General features: G+C 46.4%; 1 protein-coding gene across 1 annotated transcript in view; it reads right to left on the bottom strand.

Annotated features, from left to right (window-relative positions):
- The window catches only part of cdc42bpab (CDC42 binding protein kinase alpha (DMPK-like) b), a 71,033-nt gene that overhangs the window by 33,744 nt on the left and 15,124 nt on the right, over positions 1–22,165 (bottom strand). The window contains 11 exon segments of the mRNA XM_062550401.1: positions 6–107; positions 110–130; positions 626–837; positions 1,774–1,853; positions 2,330–2,578; positions 3,693–3,893; positions 4,207–4,300; positions 13,489–13,637; positions 14,067–14,162; positions 14,551–14,634; positions 18,595–18,686. Coding sequence (XP_062406385.1) covers positions 6–107; positions 110–130; positions 626–837; positions 1,774–1,853; positions 2,330–2,578; positions 3,693–3,893; positions 4,207–4,300; positions 13,489–13,637; positions 14,067–14,162; positions 14,551–14,634; positions 18,595–18,686 — 1,380 coding nt within the window.

Raw genomic sequence — 22,165 nt, 5'->3', positions numbered from 1 at the left:
CTGACCTTCGATCTGTTTCTTGAGGAGGTCGATCTCGCTCTTGAGGCTCCTGATCTCCACCTCTCTGTTGTTGTTGCCAGGCGGAGCGTCCGAGTTGGGGTACTGGGGGCCTGCACTGTCTGGGTGGACTCTGAGAGGACAGGGACGACAGATGCGCTGTTACAAACACATGTCCGTGTGTGGTGTGTGTGTGTGTTTGTGTGTGTGTGTGTGCTGCCTGTGTATATGTTTTCATGTGTATACTGTATGTCCGTGTGTGTGTGTGTGTGTCTGGCTGCTTGCCATGTGTATGTATGTCCTTGTGTATGTGTGTGTGTGTGCGTGCATGCGTGTATGGCTGCTTGCCTGTGTATGTGTTTCCAAGTGTATATATTGTGTGTCCTTGTGTGCGCGTGCGTGTGTGCGTGTGTGTGTGTGTGTGTGTGTGTGTGTGTGTGTGTGTGTGTGTGTGTGTGTGTATGGCTGCTTGCCTGTGTATACTGTATCCTATGTGTGTGTGCGCGCAGGTGCTTGCATGTGTGCGTGCGTATGTGTGTGTGTTGTGTATGTATGTGTGTGTGTATGTGTGCGTGTGTGTGTGTGTGTGTATGTGTGTGTGTGTGTGCGTGTACTGTATGTGTGTTACCCTGCAGCTTGCGGCTGAGCTCCAGCTTCTCCTGCTCCAGCCGGCGGATCCTCCTCTCGTAGGCCTCTGAGGCCAGGCTCTCCTCCAGGCTGCGCTGCACCGTCGCGTCCAGGGGGGACTGAGCAGGGGCACCACCACCCCCACCACCACCACCACCACCACCTCCACCTCCACCTCCACACTCACGCAGACAGCCACGGTCAGACAGGGTGCTAGAGAGAGAGGGAGAGAGAGAGAGAGAGAGAGAGAGACAGATAGAGAGATGGAGAGAGAGGGAGAGAGAGAGAGAGAGAGAGACAGAGAACCAGAGAGAGAGATGGAGAGAGAGATACAGAGAAACGGAGAGAGAGAAACAGAGAAGTAAAGACAGACAGACAGAGAAGTAAAGAGAGAGAGAAACAGAGAAACAGAGAGAGGGAGAAAAAGAGAGAGAAAGAGAGAGAGAGAGGAGGGGGGGAGAGATAACACAGTTAAAATGGTATTATGCAATAATACCTGGTCCTCAGAGCCAAACTCACCATACCGAAACAGACTTAATCAGGCCAAATCAATTACAGTGGCCTTTTAACGCCGTGTTGCGTTTGTCTTAGCCTGACACATGCCTAATCCTGCCGTACGAAACAATAAAAAAGTTCCTTTTATGACTTGGCCGAGTCTCCCAGAGGCGAGAGAGCCCTTATGATAAATCAGAATGGTCAGTAATGGGACACGAGTTATGTGAACATCAAAGAGGCCCTCATGAGGGCCGCCTTCAGCGGAGACAACGGGCCGGATCAATGCTAACAGCTGACTCCTGCAGAAGGAGCTGGGGGCCGTCTGATGAGCGTGCGAGAGGGCGGCTTCACCAGGGGGGAAACAAGATAAAGATGATCCACATCCATCAGCACTCTGCTGCCCTAGTTCAACTCACTGTTTATGTCACAAACATGGACACACTTACAGGGACGTACACACGTACAGATACACACACACACACACACATAGAAAGACAAAGACAGACGGACAGACAGACACACACACTCACTGTTTGTCACAAACATGGACACACTTACAGAGACAGACAGACAGACAGACAGACAGACAGACAGACACACAGACACACACACAGACACACACACACACACACACACACATAAGAGCATACTCACCATTTGCTGGTGTACGTGAAGCCCACGAAAGGAAAGTGGTGACCGGGGAAGGCGGTGTGTGAGGGAGGTGGCAACGTCTCCTGAACACACACATACACACACGTGCGCGTAAAGCACACACACACGCACACACACACAGAGACATACACATCCACACAAACACACAGACACACACACAAACATGTTAAAATCCCTGAGGTATTTCAAGAGCTTTTTGTCAACCACAACAGTTTCTAGACTTAAGTCACGATCCTGCGTTTAATTATGCATTCAAAAGATTTTGCTCTTTAGTCCAAGATATTTGTGCTTTGCAGTAAAAAAGTCTAAGAAGAAATGAACAAGATTTATTGTGTGGGTGAAAATATCAAGGAACTATGTTTTCTCATTCTTCTTCGTGATGTCTTATCATAGCAGTTGAGTTCATAATACAATATTCATCCACCTCACACCTCCACACATTTACACATAGACACACACACACGCTCACCAAGACACACTCGGTGAAAGAAGCAGCCATCATCCACACTCACATAAAGCAACCGACACACACACTCACCGAGTTCTTGAGGCAGTCGTCATCCACGTCGAAGTTGGAGGTGTCGGTGGGGCTGCTGACTTCGGGGATGTAGGGGGCCTCGCAGGAGCGGATGTTGTCCCAGTCGATGCCTGCGAAGAACGGGTGCTGCTTGAAGTCCAGGATGCCGTTCTGGCCCAGTCGGTGCTCTCGGCTACAGATGAGACGGCGCATCAGGTCCTTGGCATCCTCCGACACGTCCGACACCTGAATGGGGAACTGGAACCGCTCCTGAGAGAGAGGAAAAGAAAGACAGAAAGAGAGAAAAAATTAAACAAAATGAGAGAGAGAAAGAAGGAACTAAAAGACAAGATAATTCTGATGAATCATAAAGACAAGATAATGAATGAATGAATGATTAATCATGAAGAGTTGAAGTATAGCCTATCTGTGACTTCTAGCACACTGATTGAAGTATATCTGTGGCTTGCTAGCACACTAGTTGAAGTATATCTATGGCTTGCTAGCACACCAGTTGAAGTGTATCTGTGGCTTGCTAGCACATCAGTTGAAGTACATTTGTGGCTTGCTAGCACACTAGTTGAAGTATAGCCTATTTGTGGCTTGCTAGCACACTAGTTGAAGTATATTATCTATGGCTTGCTAGCACACTAGTTGAAGTATATTTGTGGCTTGCTAGCACACTAGTTGAAGTATATCTGTGGCTTGCTAGCATATTCTCATTTGCATCCAATCGTGTCCAAGTTCCATTCAGTGACATATTTCTTTATCATTAGTTGCCACACATTACAGTATGACATCTTAATCCAAACCAACACCAACGTGTTGATCCAGTAGAGCAAGTGCCGGGTGAATAAACTTGAAGGAACGTATAACCTTTTCAATCTTAATGCGTTTCAACTTCATTGTTCTTTACTACCGAACCATTAGTCCGGAATCACGATTTAGCAGCACTGACTTCCTGTAAATATAATCGTTTATGCCAGTGATGACAACAGAGCATTTGTAAGGGTTAACGGCCACCAAGGAGTCCCTACGAAGTTAACAGACGAGACGGAGGCAAAGAACTCCATGACGCACAGCAGAGTGGGGGTTCCTCCAGCAAAAAAAAAAAAAAAGACGTTTGGAACAGTTGGAGTTTCCTCAGCCAAAAAAAACCTGTCTGGAGCAGCTTGTTGTACTAGAACTACTTTCTTTGGTCCTGACAACGGTTGGTACAGTAGTTAGAGCCAATCAGAGAAGAGTATTTCATGTCTCCATGGGATGACAAGATATAAGCAACACAATCGTTTGGTAAGACATGCTAAAATGATATAACCACCAGTGAGTGTTCACTTGGTTTAAGGACATGCACTCGTGTAGTGAGCTCTGGTGAATTGCGGACCTTGTGGTTCATGATCTTGCCGTAGGTCTCCACTAGCGACTCGGCGTAAAAGGGCGTCTCTCCGTAGAGCATCTCGTACATGCACACGCCCAGGGACCACCAGTCGCACTCGGGGCCGTACTTGCCCTTCCCGTCCTCCATGGCCTGCAGGATCTCCGGGGAGATGTAGTCCGGCGTGCCCACCGCAACCGACGACTGCACCTGGGATGGAGGACACGGAGCAACAGTGGGCGCAGAGTTAGGCTTTATTTGTGGAAAATGGAAGCCATGTTTTAGTGCAATTTTTGTATGTAATTATGCTATTTTTTTATTGTGTATGTCTGTGTGTTTGCATCTTTATGTGTGGGTATATTTGTGCTTGTGCGTGCGTGCGTGCTTTGTGCTTGTGTGTGTGTGTGTGTGTGTGTGTGTGTGTGTGTGTGTGTGTGTGTGTGTGTGTGTGTGTGTGTGTTTGTGTGGGTGTGTGGGTGTGTGTGTGTTTGCGCTGTGTTTTAAAAGATAGTTCTGAACTCACAGTCCCATCATCCATTAGCTTGAGGCACGAGCCAAAATCAGCCAATCGTATGTGGCCATTCACGTCCATCAGGATGTTGTCTGGCTTGATATCCCTGAAACAGACAAACATAAAAAACAACTCTTATTTCTAGCTCTGAAACATCATCATAACCTCCACATTCAGTATGGCTCTCCACATTTACTAGACCGAACCCAGTCCCTGAGACATAGGCCTCATGTACTCCACACTGGAACACCACATAGATGAAAGAAAAAAAATGATTGAAAGAAAAGAGAAAAAAGGAAAATGTGATATCCCCAACTTTAATTCAACACTTGCTCTATCAATCAAGCCTTCTCGAATGACATTCAGAACTTGCACAACAAAGGTCAAAGCTGGCGCTTATTAATTCACGGCGAGACAATGGAGTCGGCCATGACTCAACTCCGAGGCTGTTGCAGGGTGGTGAAAAGGTGACTGGGTGTGACAGGTGATTTACAGGGAGGGCCAGCAGTGAAAGTGTGTAGTTTATAGTACCTCTCCAGCCTGACTCATCACATGCATGTGTGTGTGTGTTTGTGTGTGTGTGTGTGTGTGTGGGCTCAACATATGCCTGATCAGCTGTCAAGAGCTAGTGCTTGCATAACAGCTACCAGGTTTTGTTTCAAATGGGCACAAAAACGCACATTATACCTACCAACCTACACACAGACACACACACACACACACACACACACACACACACACACACAAATCACTCAAACATGTAAACATGTACACACAAATATGACCACAAATACCACTTTTGCAGACCTGAGTGTAATGGAATGTCAGTGATCTCACTGTATTTTCATTCTTTCTTGATTATACAAAACCATAAAGTGCTGTAATGTGTGTATGCTTTTCTCCCAAACACACACACACACACACACACACACACACACACACCCTTCACACATTCAGTTCTCTCACACCCAGGTACTAACTTGCCCTACTGAAAACAAAGCTCTCAAGCATGCACACCCAAGTCCACAAACACGCAAATGCACACTGAAACACAGACACACACACACACACACCCCTGAGCCTGGGAGGTCCAAGCCATCTTAACAGGTGTGAGCTATGGGCAGCTGAGCTGACCTCCACTGGGGACACAGTGCAAATGTCAGGGGTGAAAGGTCAATAACAGAAATGAGATCCACTGACCACTGATTCTCACCCAATGACCCCCCCGCCCCCACCCACTGACACAGACGGGAAAACTCGATTGGCCGTCCAGTCAGCCTGCTTCCTGCGATCTCACTTCCTCTGATTTGATTTGTGCATCCTTTCAAGTCATCAGTACTACAGCGAGCTCTTACAGCACATCACATGATCCCACATAACATTCCATCCTCTCACTCTCTCTCCACACACCAGTGAACACACACACGCACACGCACACACACACACACCAATCTTTTTCTACATTTTCCACATTCTCACTTTGTGCGCACTTTTAAGCGTGTGCACACACACACACACATAACATACCAAGTCACACATACAGACACACACACAGATCAGCGCTTGTGTGCGAATGCGTGTCTGCTTGATTGAGAACGTGCATGTGCATGTCAACAGAATGTGTGTGCGTGTGTGTATTCAAGTGTGTGCCTCTCTGGAATGCTTGGTCTTGGCTGGCATAAGCAGAGGTCTTGAAGGGCTGTTGATTAGTGGCGCAAGTTGAGAAGGATGTTTGACGTGTACTTATGCATGCGAGTGTGTGTGTGTGTCTACGTATGTGTGTGTGTGTGTGTGTGTGTGTGTGTGTGTGTGTGTGTGTGTGTGTGTGTGCTTAGCATCGACGTGGAGGAGGAGTTGGCAGACCAGACTGATCTCTCTTTTCTCTTATGATACTGCCTTATCTGATGTCTTGCTGTGTGAACGCCACAGTATGGTGAGCCTTCACAGCCAAGAGCAGCACACACACATTCCTCTGGCCAGCTGCCTTGATGGCCATCTCTAGCGTCGCTATCTCTGCTGCCATCTGTAATGAAACCCGCCCACTTCGGCAGGGAGTTTGACACCAACCTGAGGGAGTTTTCTACCGACTCCACATAAAGACCTGGGCAAAATAATTCAGAGTGTGTGTGTGTGTGGAGGGGGGGGGGGTGTACAAGTGAGAAAGAAAGAGAGAAGGGAAAGGGCTGTGTGTAGTATCGTGTATGTTTATTTCCAGGTCCATCATACTCTACTACACATTCTAAAAAACTCACATTCCCATCATGCACTTCTTCCACATTCCTCTCCCTTCCTGACTCCTGTTCTTCAGCCTTCTGATTCCTCTGACTCCTGCCTTCTGTTTACCTCAAAGACTTCTCTGATTGGCTGAGGCTGTGCTCCCACTCCACCCCCCTTCTCGCCCACAAACATCCAGACGCCCAGTGGCAGCGGTTCCCCCTCACTAAACCAATTAGCCACTAGTGAAACACTGAGCCGCTAATACGCCAGATCAGAAATCACACAGGGCTTTCCCACAGGCCCGCCAGTTAGCTTAGCACCTGATGCTATCTCACTGGCTAGCTTCCAGAGATCTCCCTTGTTAAGTGCAACAGGCCACACTGGGGCTAACAGCTAACTGTAGCGGTGAGCTAGCGGCCAACTGAGAGTGTAGGCCCACAAGGTAGTTATGTAGGCTAGTTATATAAAACTGTTGTTGACCCCAAATCCATACATGCTAGTTTATGTTTGTTTTTGGTAAAAACGTATTAGCTTAAATAACTAAAGCTTCGATCAATGTGCAGTAGACCTTTCTTCCATACATACACAGGCAAACACAGATGAATACATCATGACCTTTGACTTGTATACCTATGCAAATAAACTGAGGAGATAATGACTGTATCTCTCCCTTTCCAACTCTCTCTCTCTCTCTCTCTCTCTCTCTCTGTGTAGGTTAGTCGGAGCAGATGGCTTCCCCAGATGGATACAGCAGTCTTAAGAAGAGATTACCTCCCCCATTCTCAGTCACTCTGTTTCTTAAGACTACGGCGTGCATGGACTGAGCAATCCAGTCTGGCAGAGATCATATGCGTGGTCAGGGAAACACACCGACACACACACACACACACACACACACAAACACACTCCCATGCATAGGCACAGATGTGCATGGACATAAACGTCTGTCATTGTAGCCCATGTGTTTGGATCATAGATGCTCCAGTACACCAGTCTGATCCAAAGCCTGGAGGAGCTGAGTCACTGAGTGCTGCCAAAGGACAGGTTCTCTCTCTCTCTCTCTCTCTCTCTCTCTCTCTCTCTCTCTCTCTCTCTCTCTCTCTCTCTCTCTCGCTCCTTTCTTTTTCATCTCTTTTCATGACAATCTTGTTCTTCTTTAGCACTCTATCACTCCATCAGCCTGCCTTTATCTCTCTATAATGCTTCTTTCCTCTCTAGATGGGCCTCTTAGTTGCCCGAGTCAAGAGGGTGGGTTGTCCCTTGTCCACAGATCTCCTCACTGATCAATAATAAAAAAGAAGACATGTGACTGTGATCAATAGCCACACGTTCATACGTGCACAGTTATAAATACATAGACAGAGAGAGAGAGAGAGAGCTCTATCTCTAGAGATTGGTGTCCTGTGCTGCAATACTGTTTTGGAGCCTTGGCAGAGGTGACACACACACACACACACACACACACACACACACACACACACACACACACACACACACACACACACACACACACACACACACACACACACACACACACACACACACACACACACACACACACACACACACACACACACACACACACACACACACACACACACACAAACAGCTGACTGCTGCACTTCACATCACTTAACACTCAGTGTCCAGGAATGACACTCCACAGGCATACATGAAACAACACGCATATATGACACGGCATGCATACACACACACACACACACACACACACACACACACACACACACACACACACACATGTAATTGTAAACCTTCATTAACGATAACCTCCATCACATAGACACTATACCATTAGAGCATCAATGTGAAGTGATGTCTATAGGCAAAACTATTTATCTAATTGATTTAAGAGACTTAACAGTGTCCACTTTATTGTTTCCTCTCGTCTCAGCAGAGATGGGTGGAACCCATTTTCACACGTCTGTGACAACTGTGTTTTGAGATGGACACTTTAATTGACGGACTGCTGGGGTTTTAACTTCAAGGCCAGTAATTATCGAAGCATACGGTGACAGCTTTTCAAGACAAATTACAAATTCTGCATAAACAGACATATTGCAACCAGACTTGCAGTGTACCGGACATTAACTCACCGCCAGCTTGTTAGAAACATAAATGGGTGGTTGACGTTTTAGGCCGAAAAAAAGGTTTTGAAAAAAAATTCAGATATTATGCATGGAAATCACTTAGTTATGTTGTACTAACTCTCCCATTCCCAAAATATGTATGATCTTTTAGAATTTGTATTGGAATTCATATTTATTCACTAATGTCTTGTGTTAGTGACTAAAATTATCATATGGTGTGACATGAAAGTTATTGTGTGTAAAACTATGATGGGGTATATATTTTTTTATGTGAGTCAGTGTATCATAATCTTCTATCTTTACTTCATCAAGATCTAGCATTTCCTTGTGGAAAAGTATTATATTTTACAGTATATTTATTCATCAATACACAAAGTAAGGCATTTGTCCCTAATCTTTCAATAAACTTCATATTAATTTGGACATATCTTGATACAAAAGAAATTAAATGCATACAATGTTTGCTGACCCTATTTCCTATCTGTTACATTCAGATTTGTATGATTTAGACTCCGAAAGCCTTTTTATTTTCATAATTTCTTGATGTTTCTTGATGTCACACCAAATGATATGGTGTCACACCATATGATAAATTACACCAAATAACAATCTGTTAACGCAAAAATGTGAATATATGCATTTCACAAACAATAAATCACAGTTTAAGACAAATATATCACATAAAGGATCACTGTTAAAAACTCAGAACTTTGTAAAACAGAATTCCACCAGATATTGTATAGCACTTGGGTAATAGGTGCCACATATTAAATAATAAATGTTAACAAAATGTTAAATATGTTAAAATATGTATAACACTAAACTATTAATTAAACATATGTTTGAAAAAAACATTATTTATGTAGGAAAATACAGATTATATCATATAGTGTGACAAATAAATCATATGGTGTGACAGAAAAACCCCATCACACCATATGATATGGGGTCACTCCATATGAGGTTTCATGTACTTAGCAGAACAATGAGTCTTGAGGCTACATGCTAGGACCAAAATCATATGCTCACTTTAACATGGTAACATAGATGTAAAGGTAATTTTGACCAAAAAACTATTTACTTTTGAAATTTTCCTGAAAAATGGGTCACACCAAAAGACAGCGAAAAGTGGAACTGAGATAGGAGTGCTGGAAATACTTGATTTGTTGAAAGAAATATGAGAGATAACTCAACACGTAAACTTTCAATGTCCTTCTGAGAAGTTATTATACTTCCTGAATGAGGAACGACCCCCTATCCCTAAAGGTCTCCACACAATTGCACATTTAAAAAACATAATTTAGGGTCACACCATATGATATAGATTTTTGGGACAAAATGTTTTTGTTTATGGCTTGTTCAAAAATATTATGCCTGGACTTTAAACACTACAGACTTACAAGTAGACATCTTTAGTATTCATTGTATTTAAGTAATGGGAAAATATATTAATTAGATTTTTTTTTATTCAAAATCAAACTTTATGAAATGGGCTCGGGACAGTCACGCCATATGAGCTTTTCCTGGTTTGGCTGAAAATTTTGAGAAATAGGAATATGACTGGCATGAATGGTCCATATGTTCATATAAAGCAGGTTTTTCTGAACAATATAACCACATTTATTTGCAGATTAGACATTTCTTTACTTCAGTTTGACACTCTGGACCAAAAAAAGGCCATGTCATGACAACCACCCAAATACAAAAACTGGCACACAGTTGATCTCCAAAAACACCCAACTTCCAGTCCAAATATGTTGAGGATTAAACCTAATCATTAGCATAGCTCAGTGTTCCTGTATACCAGACAGAGCCTCCTCTGCCAAACTTGTACACAATAAAAGTTTTAAGAAGAACAATAATCAGTTCTGATAGTGTTGACTGAAATAAACTCAGACGTGAGATAAAAACTTGTGTGACAGTTTGTGAATGATGGATATTGTAGCTAACATGGGACACTGCAGGATGTATCTGAATAAGTCTAGACATCACATAACTCTCATCACTCATATGATGCATCAACATGCTGTGTTTCTCACAGAGTCTTATGCTGTGTTTCTCTCTGAGTCTTACACTAAACTGGTCAAACCACAGGATACGGACGGACCTAGATAACAGACTGCTGTGATAAATGAAAAGCCCCACTTTCTTTTGCTTGTGTTCTCTCTCATCTTTTTCACATAATGCACACATAAAATGGCTGGTGGTTAAGGAGCCAGACTAGCGTACAGTAGCCTGAAAGTTGTGGGTTAAATTCCTGGCTTCCACCGTTGTGCCCTTTAGCAACATGCCCTTAAGTGCTCCGGGGACAATGCAATTCCTTGTAATATAGTTGATATATGTAAGTCACTTTGGACAACTACAACAACACTGTCTGCTAAATGAATAAGTGCAAATGTAAATAAAAGAACAGAGACAGACAGGGACAGACAGGGACAGACAGAGACAGGGAGAGAGGCAGACAGACAGACAGAGAAGAAGAAGAATGTGATGGCACGGTGTGGTGGATAATCATAGAGGATAATATTTCTCCCAACGCAGTTTCTGGGTTTTGAGTATGAAATGAGAATGGAAGGACAGGCCAACACACACACACACACACACACACCCAGAGATACAGACATGCCCACACGCACAGAGACAGATAGAGACATGCACACACACACAAACACACACACACACACACACACACACACACACACACACACACACACACACACACACACACACAGACAAATAGAGACATACACATCCGCAGACACACAGAGAGATAAAGACATACACCGACACACACACACACACACACACACACACACGCATACACACCCACACACAGTCATATACTTCCTTTGACAGGCCCGCCCTTGATGTGTCCCCCACCCTCAAATGCAGCAAGCTTGCCAATGCTCTCCCGTGGGGTAGCAACTGACCACACCCCCTACCCCATCATTAGTCTCTGAGACCAACACCACCAACCCCCCATCCACACACACACACACACACACACACACACACACACACACACACACACACACACACACACACACACACACACACACACACACACACACACACACACACACACACACACACACACACACACACACACACACACACACACACACACACACACACACACACACTATACTATACTATATACACATGAACTCCGACTACTCAACACATATGACAACTCCATGACAGACAAGGCAAAGTCCAAACACACACACACACACACACATTCCTCAAAACATACTCACACATGTTTGGGCATAAATACACATACAGTATCATAAACCCAAAGTCCTTGTCCTCAACACACAAGCACAACACCCAAAGTCCTTGTCCTCAACACACAAGCACAACACCCTTACATATAAACACATCAATCCTCCTCCACACAATGATACAGACACAGACACAAAAGACATACAACCGCACACATACTCATGCTAGCAAACACAGCCCTCCACAGCCACACATTCCTACTCTCTGTCTCTCTCCCCCTCTCTCTCCTTCTCTCTCTCTCTCCATCTCTCTCTCTTTCTCACACACACACATACTCCACCCACTCCCGTAGGGATAGCATGCAATTACGCAGGCCCAGAATAGGCTGTGTGTCTGCTCTCTCCTCTCTGGGATCCATGAGGCCCAGGCAGGCAGGCAGGCAGCCCACGCCCAGAGTCCAGCCCCCTCATTGGGGAGCACCAGCTCATCCACACACACACACACACACACACACACACACACACACACACACACACACACACACACACCCAAACACACACACACACATACCCCCCTGGGCTGCACACCACTACTCCCTTTCATTATGCATGCAAACCAGCAACACAAGCCACTTCCTGGGGTTGGGTCGGGGTTGTGTGTGGGGGGGGGGGGGGTTGGGTCGGGGTTGTGTGGGGGGGTTGGGGGGGTTAAAATAGCCAAAGTAGCATGGGCGGGGGTGGCCGTGTCGTCTGGCTCCACTTGAGCCAGAATGTCGGCTCCAAAAGCCACAGTCGCCTGTTGTCAATGAAGCTATGTGTCCAGGACACGAAACCGCACTGCTGCATTGTAAATGACCGCATGTGATAACAGTCAAATGTTCAGCTAAGGTTGAAACGGCATTCCATTGCATTGAGGCAGTCCATTTCCGCCAGTGCAACGCTAGTCAACTGTTCTTCCGATAATCACAGTAATTGAGTATACAATACATACTTGTTTACGTTTGTGGCTGACAGGGAAATATGCATTTACATTCTGAAAAAAACATGAGTCTGCAGAGAATACACAGCTGAAGCTTCACTCCAAACAAGCAGCAGAAAACAAGGCCATCACTCCACAATGGGAAAATTATAGCTCTGTGTTATTACATAACAACACTGCCGCTTTCTCAAAGCATGCAGGTATAATAGTGACGGGGGTTTGTGCGGAACACTGCCATTTTTAACTCCAAGGTAACCCTTCATTTTCAAAGGCACCCTCAGCAGATGGGATTACGATGCCTCATCTCTAATTTGACGGTCGAGGACGCAATCTTGCCTCGCCTTGATCTTTAAACTGTAAAGTGGCTAGCAATCAGTAACATGGGACAACCTGTGGAAGCAACAGCAACACCCATAGACTGGTTGACACATCTGTGGACAAGTCTTCACACAAACTGACTGGAGAGGTGTGAAACTCCTAGAAGGCCACGCTGATTGGGTAAGCCGTGGGACGGGGGAGGAACTACCTCATACGAGGCCTTGCTAATTGGCTTGACCATTGGCTTGGGGAGGAACTCTCTCGTATGAGGCCTTGCTAATTGGCTAGACCATTGGCTTGTTGATTGGCTGCACAGTGGACTGGGGGAGGGACTGTCTCACGTCAGGCCTTCCTGATTGGCTGCACTGTGACTGGGGGCGGGACTGTCTTATATGAGGGCTGCTGATTGGCTGCACAGTGAGCTGGGGGAGGAACTGTGTCTCACCTGTGGACGTAGTGCAGCTCGTGGACGGAGTGGATGGCCAGCACCATCTCGGCCAGGTAGAACTTGGACATGTCCTCCGGCAGCCGGTCCTCGAACTTACTGAGCAGAGTCAGCAGGTCTCCGCCTACATAGTAGTCCATCACCAAGTACTGGAGGGGGAGACAGAGAGAGAGAGACACACAGAGAGAGAGAGAGAGAGAGAGAGAGAGATCAGAATATGAGCTTGTGAAACTTGTTGATCAATGATCAATTTTCCAGGTGTGCAGTGGGCATCCTAAGCTAAATCATACCTATGGTTCTCCACGCCTTATACTTTTGCTCTGAATAAGAGGGATTTGTGTGTGTGGCATAAATGTCTTGTGTCTTACAGGCGTGTGTACAGATGCATGTCCATTGTGAGGTGGCTCGTGGATCAGTTGACGTGGGATCAACTGTGTGTGTGTGTGTGTGTGTGTGTGTGTGCGTGTGTGTGTGTGTGTGTCTACGGGAAAGAGGAGACCCATCCAAACAAGTGTAGAATGGCACTCTCCAGCCACAGTTGTGCCTCGTGTCAGTGTTGGTGTACGTGCTGAGCTCACCAGGTTGTTCTCGTCCTGGAAGGCGTAGTGCAGCGTGGTGATCCATTGGCAGTCTCCGTTGACCAGCACGTCCCTCTCCTCGCGGAAGCACGCCGTCTACGGATCACACAGTGTGGATACGGAGCGTTAACAAAACACACCTGGCAGAACTAGAAGCTTCCACGGCGCTGACGTAAAAACACACAGAGAGAAGTGCGTAGGTGATGATTGCGTGTAGTAGAGTACATTTCCATCTGTGTCCCAGCTCCATTCCACCTCAGTGAACTCCTCAGGGCTGTGCCTGACTCGCTGAATTCGAGGGGAAAATGGAAAATATGCAAATACGCAGGAATCCCCCCACAGAAAGGAAAACAGCCCCACTGCCTCAGAGCCCTGGGGTCTGATCCAGGCTCCCAGAGAGAGAGCGATAGAATGCTGCTGGTGGTGGTGGTGGTGGTGGTGGTGGTGCTTTTTGAGGACACATTGGCTAGGGCTGTATACTGACCTCAGCTCTCTTCAGCATCTCCCACTTGTTGAGGATCTTCATGGCAAACACCTTGTCTGTGTTCTTCACCTTCACCACGGCAACCTGGGCAGAAACAACAACAAAACAACACCACGTTCGTAAGTCTTGAGGAGAGAGAATAGCCTTAGGACTAAAGAGTCACCCCCCCCCCCTTAAAAAGGCAAAGGAGTGGCCTCCAGAGCATAACTTATACTATAAGACTGTAGGATCCTGTTTTATCCCAATGATACTGCTTTAACCTGCCATACAGAAGCTATAATGAGAGGTTATTTAGCGAGATAAGATATGGCTTAACCATGGTTAGCATCATTAGCAGGGTGCCACAACTGTGCCCACTCTATGTCAAATGTAAAATTCCATGAACTTTCCCAGCATTTCCCTGACAAACAAAGCTACATTTCCATGACTCATTATAAAATGAATGGTACAATATATCGCTTGGGTACTGAGCAGCGTAGCACTCTAGCATCTTTTTTAGAGCAGGAAGGAAATAAATGGGCATTTAATAAACAAAGTAGTGCTAACCACAACCACTCAAGCAAGCAGTGATGGAAAAAGCTAATTGCACAATAAATGCCAGTACTGCGTCTAAATATATGAATGTAATTTGGCAAGTACATTATAAACTGCGGCAACACAATTCTTGATAATCCCTGACTTTGCCCCAAAGTCCGGAGAAGATTTTAATAAAATTCCATGATATTCCAGAAATCCCGTGACTTGCGGGAACTGGAATGGCTGTGCTATGGTGGGGTAGCATATGGGTACGAGGTCAAGTCAAGGCACTCAATCACGACAATATCAAATGCTCCTTTAACAACGCACTGCACCCCAGCAACCCAATATATAGGGTCCTCACAAACGCTTAGTTTTAGTGTTATCACATGAAACAGAGAGAAAGGGACTTGAATGATGTCCATTTAGTCCCTCTGCCAAATACATTACAATGTGCAGTCAAACAGGCGAGTAAAGCGTGAACTATCCACACATGCTAACTCAACACAGCAGCCGGGGAGCCCATGGAGAGGTGCACTGACCGCGGTTCCAGTCTGTGAGTGTAAACCTGTTAGACTGAAACGGATCTTTGACCTCGGGCCATTCACAGGAGAACAAGTGCCAATTTCCAGCTCAGTGCTGCTGCTCTCTCTCTCCCTCCTCTTTCACCCAGCAGTAAACAGAGCCCAAACCACGGAGCAGTGCCTACTTCCTGGCCCTCGTCCACTCCACACACATCATCTCAGACGTGCGTTCTGTAGTGACCGAGAGAAAGACAGAGAGGGAAGGAGAGAGAGAGAGGGAGAGAGAGAGAAAGACAGAGAGAAAGAGAAAGAGAGAGAGAGGGAGCGAGAAAGAGAGAGAGAAAGAGAGAGAGAGAGAGAGCGGTGGGCGGAAGATAGTGGCAGTGAGAGGACATCCTTAACTGAGATTATTGGCACCAGTGTTGCGGCTTTGCCTGCTGTCCAGTGTAGTAAACAAGCATGTCTTTGCCTCTATGTGGCTTCCTTCCCTCTCCACCTCACAGCTTTTACATCTCGCTGATCCTCCCTCCATAGCTCCCACTAATACCCTCTCTTTAGCCATCGTTCACACACAAACAGTACTGACCACTGGGTGATTTAGTACCGGCAAACAACACACACACACACACACACACACACACACACACACACACACACACACAGAATGTTCTCGTGTTCCCATGAAGAATACACACATGGCTCATCTTCAGAACACAGTCAGCAACACACACTTTTGTCTTATTTAACAAAACACAATAATACTCTGTTTCATGTGGACTATGTGTAGTTAATGTAGCGTGCTCAGGAAAAATATTTGGTAATATAATCATTATTTTAATATGTCAACACCACATTGGCCATTTTTATTCTTTTCTGGAGTCCTGTAATGAGGGCATCCTCTAGACGAGTCGCTGCGGAGCGGAGATGCTGTAGAGATGCTGTAGAGATGCTGGGTCACCTGAGCAGTACAGTACTGTGTCCTGCAGCACAGAGAGAGACACCTTCTGCTGACGCCAGCCTCTCTGCCGACACGGTGTGTGAGACATACAGCCGCCCTCGTGTACACATTATACACACACATACGTTATACTGTATACACACACACACACACACACACACACACACACACACACACACCGCAGTAGCAGTCTCACTTTCTCACTGACTCACTCTTTCTTCCCTCCCTCCCCCTCTCTCTCTCTCCCTTTCATTCTGTCTCAATCTCTCTCTCTTTCTTCCCTGTCTCTCTCTTTCTCTCTTTCTCCCCTCCCTCTCTGTCTCTGTTTCTCTATTTCTCTCTGTCTCTCTTTTTTCTTTCTTCCCTCCCTCTCTCCCTCTCTCTCTCCCTCTCTCCTTCCCACAGTCCAGTTAAATACTCATTCTTCTCTGCAGTGGAAATCCCCTGCTCATATCTCCCCATCAGGCCGGGGTGGGGAGGGGTTGGTGGAGGTGGTGGTGGCCTTGGGACAACCAGCCAGTGGGTGCTGTGTGTGTGTGTGTGTGTGTGTTGGGGGGGGGGGGGGGGGGGGTGTTATACTGCGGTTTACTCTGACATCATCAAACAGGTGCTCCCCATGGGTAGAGCCAGAGGGGACTCCATTTCCTTTTGCCCCTGCTGATCCTCGCCGGCCTGCCCGCCCGCCCGCCCACCCCACCTGCACCTGAGCGCGGGCCAGCGCTCGACACGCCGAGAGCCCCTGTATTAGTCACAGTCTATTACCCTGAATCCATTTCACCAGCTCCCCCAGCAGCCTGAGCCACTCTCTGGGCCTCGGCCTGTTTCCACTCCACACTGGTGGGCACGCCTGGCACCAGAGCCACCCCCCCCCAAACCCCCACCCGCTAACGCCTGTGAAATGGAACACCCATAAAGAGCCCCAGAAACAGGCCCCCGGGGGGTCCGCGCTGGTGCCCAGACTGCAGACCCGCCCCCCCAACCCCCCCCCCCCCCTCGGCCGGCCGGAGACAAGACCTGCCCCCGCAGCAGCGCTGGTGCTTTGGAGACGACGGACGGACGGACAGACGGACGGACGGACGGACGGACAGACGGGTGCTTCTGTGCTCGTGCTTGAGCACACACTTATGTAATGTTTACAGAGCAACCAAACAGAGAGCGCCATTTCACAAGACAACATAAATAAAGCCATCTTGTGGAGTTGAGGATTGTCATAACTATGCATGATTAAGGATAATTAGGCTATATGTTTATAGAGTGCTTGGCTGTCATTATGGCAATTACAGCTATCGACTGATGTGGAAATCTAACACGACCGAATCCACAATGTTCATTAATAGCCACCTTCGCCACCAGAGGCCAGTTTATAAAATACTGCGGGATTATTCCACAGTGTGTAGTCAGGGGCAGCAGAGTTTGGATCAGGCCCGAGTTTACTGTTAACTTTAACCTACAAAATCATCTGAGCTATGCAGACATAAACCCACACTCGCGCAGACTGACACACACAGAACACAGAGACGTATGCAAATTCAAACGCTGGATCTCAACTGCCTTTGGGCCTCCTCCAGGTCCCAAAGCCCATTATATCGCTGAACACTGAGGTTGACATTAACATGTCTTGTTATCCTTTCCCCTTTAGTAAATAACGATTCAATAAAGTCACAAGGCCGTTGAACAGGTATATCGCCAACCTGGAAACCCCAAACCTCTCAATCTCACAAACTACTAGGTAAGGGTGAGGACTTATGTGAATGTGGATCAGAAGGAAATACAACCAGTAATCTTCCTCTCTATCGCTAACGTGTATCTGTTACCCCATCACACAACACAAATAGGCATAAACATACAAACACATAGACCCACACACACACACACACACACACACACACACACACACACACACACACACACACACACACACACACACACACACACACACACACACACACACACACACACACACACACACACACACACACACACACACACACACACACACACACACACACACACGGCCATTTTGTGTTTTGTGCATGACAGGCATACCTCTCCAAATGCGCCTCGGCCGATGACCTTCAGGATCTCGAAATCCTCCCTTCGCAGACGCATCTGCTTCACCTTGCAGGTGAAGGGTTTGGCTGCAGAGAAAACCAGAGAAACAGAGACACAGATTAGATTAGGAGGCCCCCTGAAGATCGTTTTGCTTTCGGTGACACCGATATGACCGTAATAACTACACCGATGTCTTATTTCATTTGTGATACAGTATATATCATTATTAAAACAATACAAATAGCACACTTGATCATCCTCTCTGTGGGATACCACACTGACTCAGCAAAATCAGCCCAAAAAGCACATGTGACCATCCTCCACCAATAAGAAAAAAGGACAGAGGTCAAATGAGGTGCAGGCATTCTCTCTCTCTCTCACACACACACACACACACACACACACACACACACACACACACACACACACACACACACACACACACACACACACACACGGACACACACAGCAGATGCTCGGTGATGGGAGAAAAGCTGTTGTTTTACATTCTTACAGGCTGCAGCCTGCGACTTCCCAAACAACTCCTGATGCACTAATGAGGCATGAGCACATGCAGGTGTGTCCAAGGGAGTTTCACACATGGCAGAGTTTCACTGTTTCAGGTATGTGCAAGGAGTGTGTCAGTGTGTGTGCACTTTCATATCGAATACATATGTGTGGTGTGTGGTGTGTGTGTATGTGTGTGTGTGTGTGTGTGTGTGTGTGTGTGTACCAAAGAGTAGAGTAGTTGTACCGGTAATAATAATAATAATAATAATAACAATAGTTATTCAATGCTACTGACACACCTTCACAGTGCCCTCTCTATGAGTGGCACAGGTGGCTCAGGGCAAGGCAGGGCACGGCAGGGCACCCCCTGCTCCTCCACCCACGGCCACAGATCTGTGCCACCCTGCCAAGCCACACCACACCACACCACACCACAGCACAGCCTTGCCCTGCCCGCGGTGGCTCGGAGGCGGCACGGCATCGTGGGAACTGGGCCCTGCGGAGGGATGGAGGGGGTGGAGGGGGCGGAGGGCCGAGTCTTGTGCTGATAAGGAGGCGGCCAGCGCTGAATGCCTTTGACCTTTCCACACAAGCTCGGCGCAATCACACGTCTTTAATGCCCTTACAAATATATACACACGGCGCGCGCACACACACACACGCGGGCACACACGCAGGCAGACACACACAGACACACAAAACTTAACAGGAAATGACCATGACCACATGCGCACACACACACCCACAAGCTCTACTTAACTGGACATGACCATGATCACACACACACACACACACACAAAACAATACACAAGCTCTACTTAACAGGACATGACCATGATCACACACACACACACAAAACAATACACAAGCTCTACTTAACAGGACATGACCCAACACACACACACACACACACACACACACACACACACACACACACACACACACACACACACACACAAAAGGTGTGCACAAAACAGAGAACAGGCCTCCATCTCTCCTGGGGGTAGTATAAAATAAATGTAATGCAGTAATGGAGTTTTGTGTGGTGGTGGTGGTGGTGGTGAGGGAGACCTTCCCATGTTTGCTCACTTGGGCTCCATATCTCTTCCCTACATTCTGTAACTAGCATGACTCATTCACTCGTGTGGTTGGGACATGGGGGGGGGGGGGGGGGGGGGGAGACCCACAACAAAACAGGAATGACAAGATGAAAGCCTCCACATTAACTGATGAGCACAGGAGAGATGCCATAAGCTAAAAATTACCTCCCCCCCCACCTCACCACCACCACCACCATCACCAACAAAAGTGGGAAATGCTCGTTGGAATAAAACAAACAGCCCCATGCCCCACCTCGCCCTCTCTTTCCACTGCTCTACCTCTCCACTCCTCTTTTTTTCTGCCGTTTTTCTTTCTTTTTTTTATTCGAGATCACATGGCAGAACTCCCAGGGTGTGGATGGCAGGGTAACACTGATATCCAGCCCTGCGTGCAGCGCACACAACAAAGACACACACCGTACACCTATTACTCTGTCCACCCTAACCACACAGACACACACACACACACACGCGCGCATGCACCACTAGACACAAACAGAAACAACTGCGAGAGAGATAAGTGGGCAGACAGAAAGAAAGAAGCGAAGAACAAAAATAGAGAGAAAAATGCTAAGACCCCAAAAAACTAAAGGCAGGCAGATAATCCTCCGGCGATAATCACAGAGCAATGGGGCTTACAGCTGTTTAGACAGGGACGCTGAGGCCCCAGCCAGTAAATAAGGACATGAGCAACAATGCCCGTGCCAGACAGGGCGATTACCATCGCTTTATTTTAGCCGGGCTGATGAGATGATTAATGTCATTCACAGCGGGTCTGTTCCGCATCAGAGTGATGCAACAGCAGGGGTGGGCCGGGTGGGTCGAGCTCGGCTGGGCTGGGCTGGGCTGGGCTTGGAAGAGCAGAGGACTGGCTGATTCATAACACAAGGACTTGATCCATCATAACAAGTGAACACTAGAAGGTACAACTCTGACTACGTACATTGAAGTGACACTATGGTTAGGTAAGGTTTATACATTCTGGATTGCAGTGACCTACCTTCATAGCATCATAGGACTCATCATATGGGTCAACATAATCACTCATGGGTGAAACAAACTTATGCTATTCCAACTCACTAGGCTACCCAAGTTCTTCACTATGCAAATGTATTGGGCCACGAACCCATGAAGACGTAAGTAACACCAGCTTTTACAGAAGAATGTCTCCCAAGTATATTTCTAACATATACTGCCGTTCAAAAGCTTGGTTCACTAAGACATTTCTATTCCACTCCATTATATAGAGAATACCAGCTGAGTGCTTCTTGTCTATATGTTTCTTGCGTAGTTTGGAGACTCTTCTTAGAAGAAACTGTTAAACTCAAGCACTGCAAACTTGAGTGATAGCCTTCCTTATTCAACACATTATTTAAGTGTCACATAAGTGGCTCCACTACACAAAATAAGAAAGGAAGGATACATAATTAATCTCTGAATGTCTCCTTACAAATGTTAAGAGTTATTTTCTCCCTGTATCAGGGTCCTCCTGCATGTATATGATTGTTGTTCACAGCTCCCTTTACAGCCCAAGACACATTTCTCCTTACAGGGACAATAAGGTTTATCTTATCTTATCTCATATTTCTCACTCCATCATCAAAGCACCCCAGACACTCACGTGGAGATCAGCATTTGGTCTGGATCTCACAAATGCTGCTCTTCACCATTTTAACACCTTAGGTCTATCCATATCACCATTCTCCTATCTACCTCGGTCAGCTGCCGCTGTTCTTTTGTCGCTTAATCTTTTCTTTTTTTTTGGCCAGTCTGAAGGTATGTTTCCATTAACCCTGAAAATGTGCAAATCCAAAATGCACAAAAGAGGAACTAGCAGTGGAAACACATGGATATAGCATAACCCCACAAATATCGCAAAAACGTTTGTACACTCGCAAAAGTCGTTTTTTTCCCCAGATGTATCGAAATAGCACTATATCAAAAGTGCAATGGAA

The sequence above is a fragment of the Sardina pilchardus genome, chromosome 12 (assembly GCF_963854185.1).
Source record: "Sardina pilchardus chromosome 12, fSarPil1.1, whole genome shotgun sequence".
NCBI lineage: Eukaryota > Metazoa > Chordata > Actinopteri > Clupeiformes > Clupeidae > Sardina > Sardina pilchardus.
This window is presented reverse-complemented; position numbering and strand designations above follow the sequence as displayed.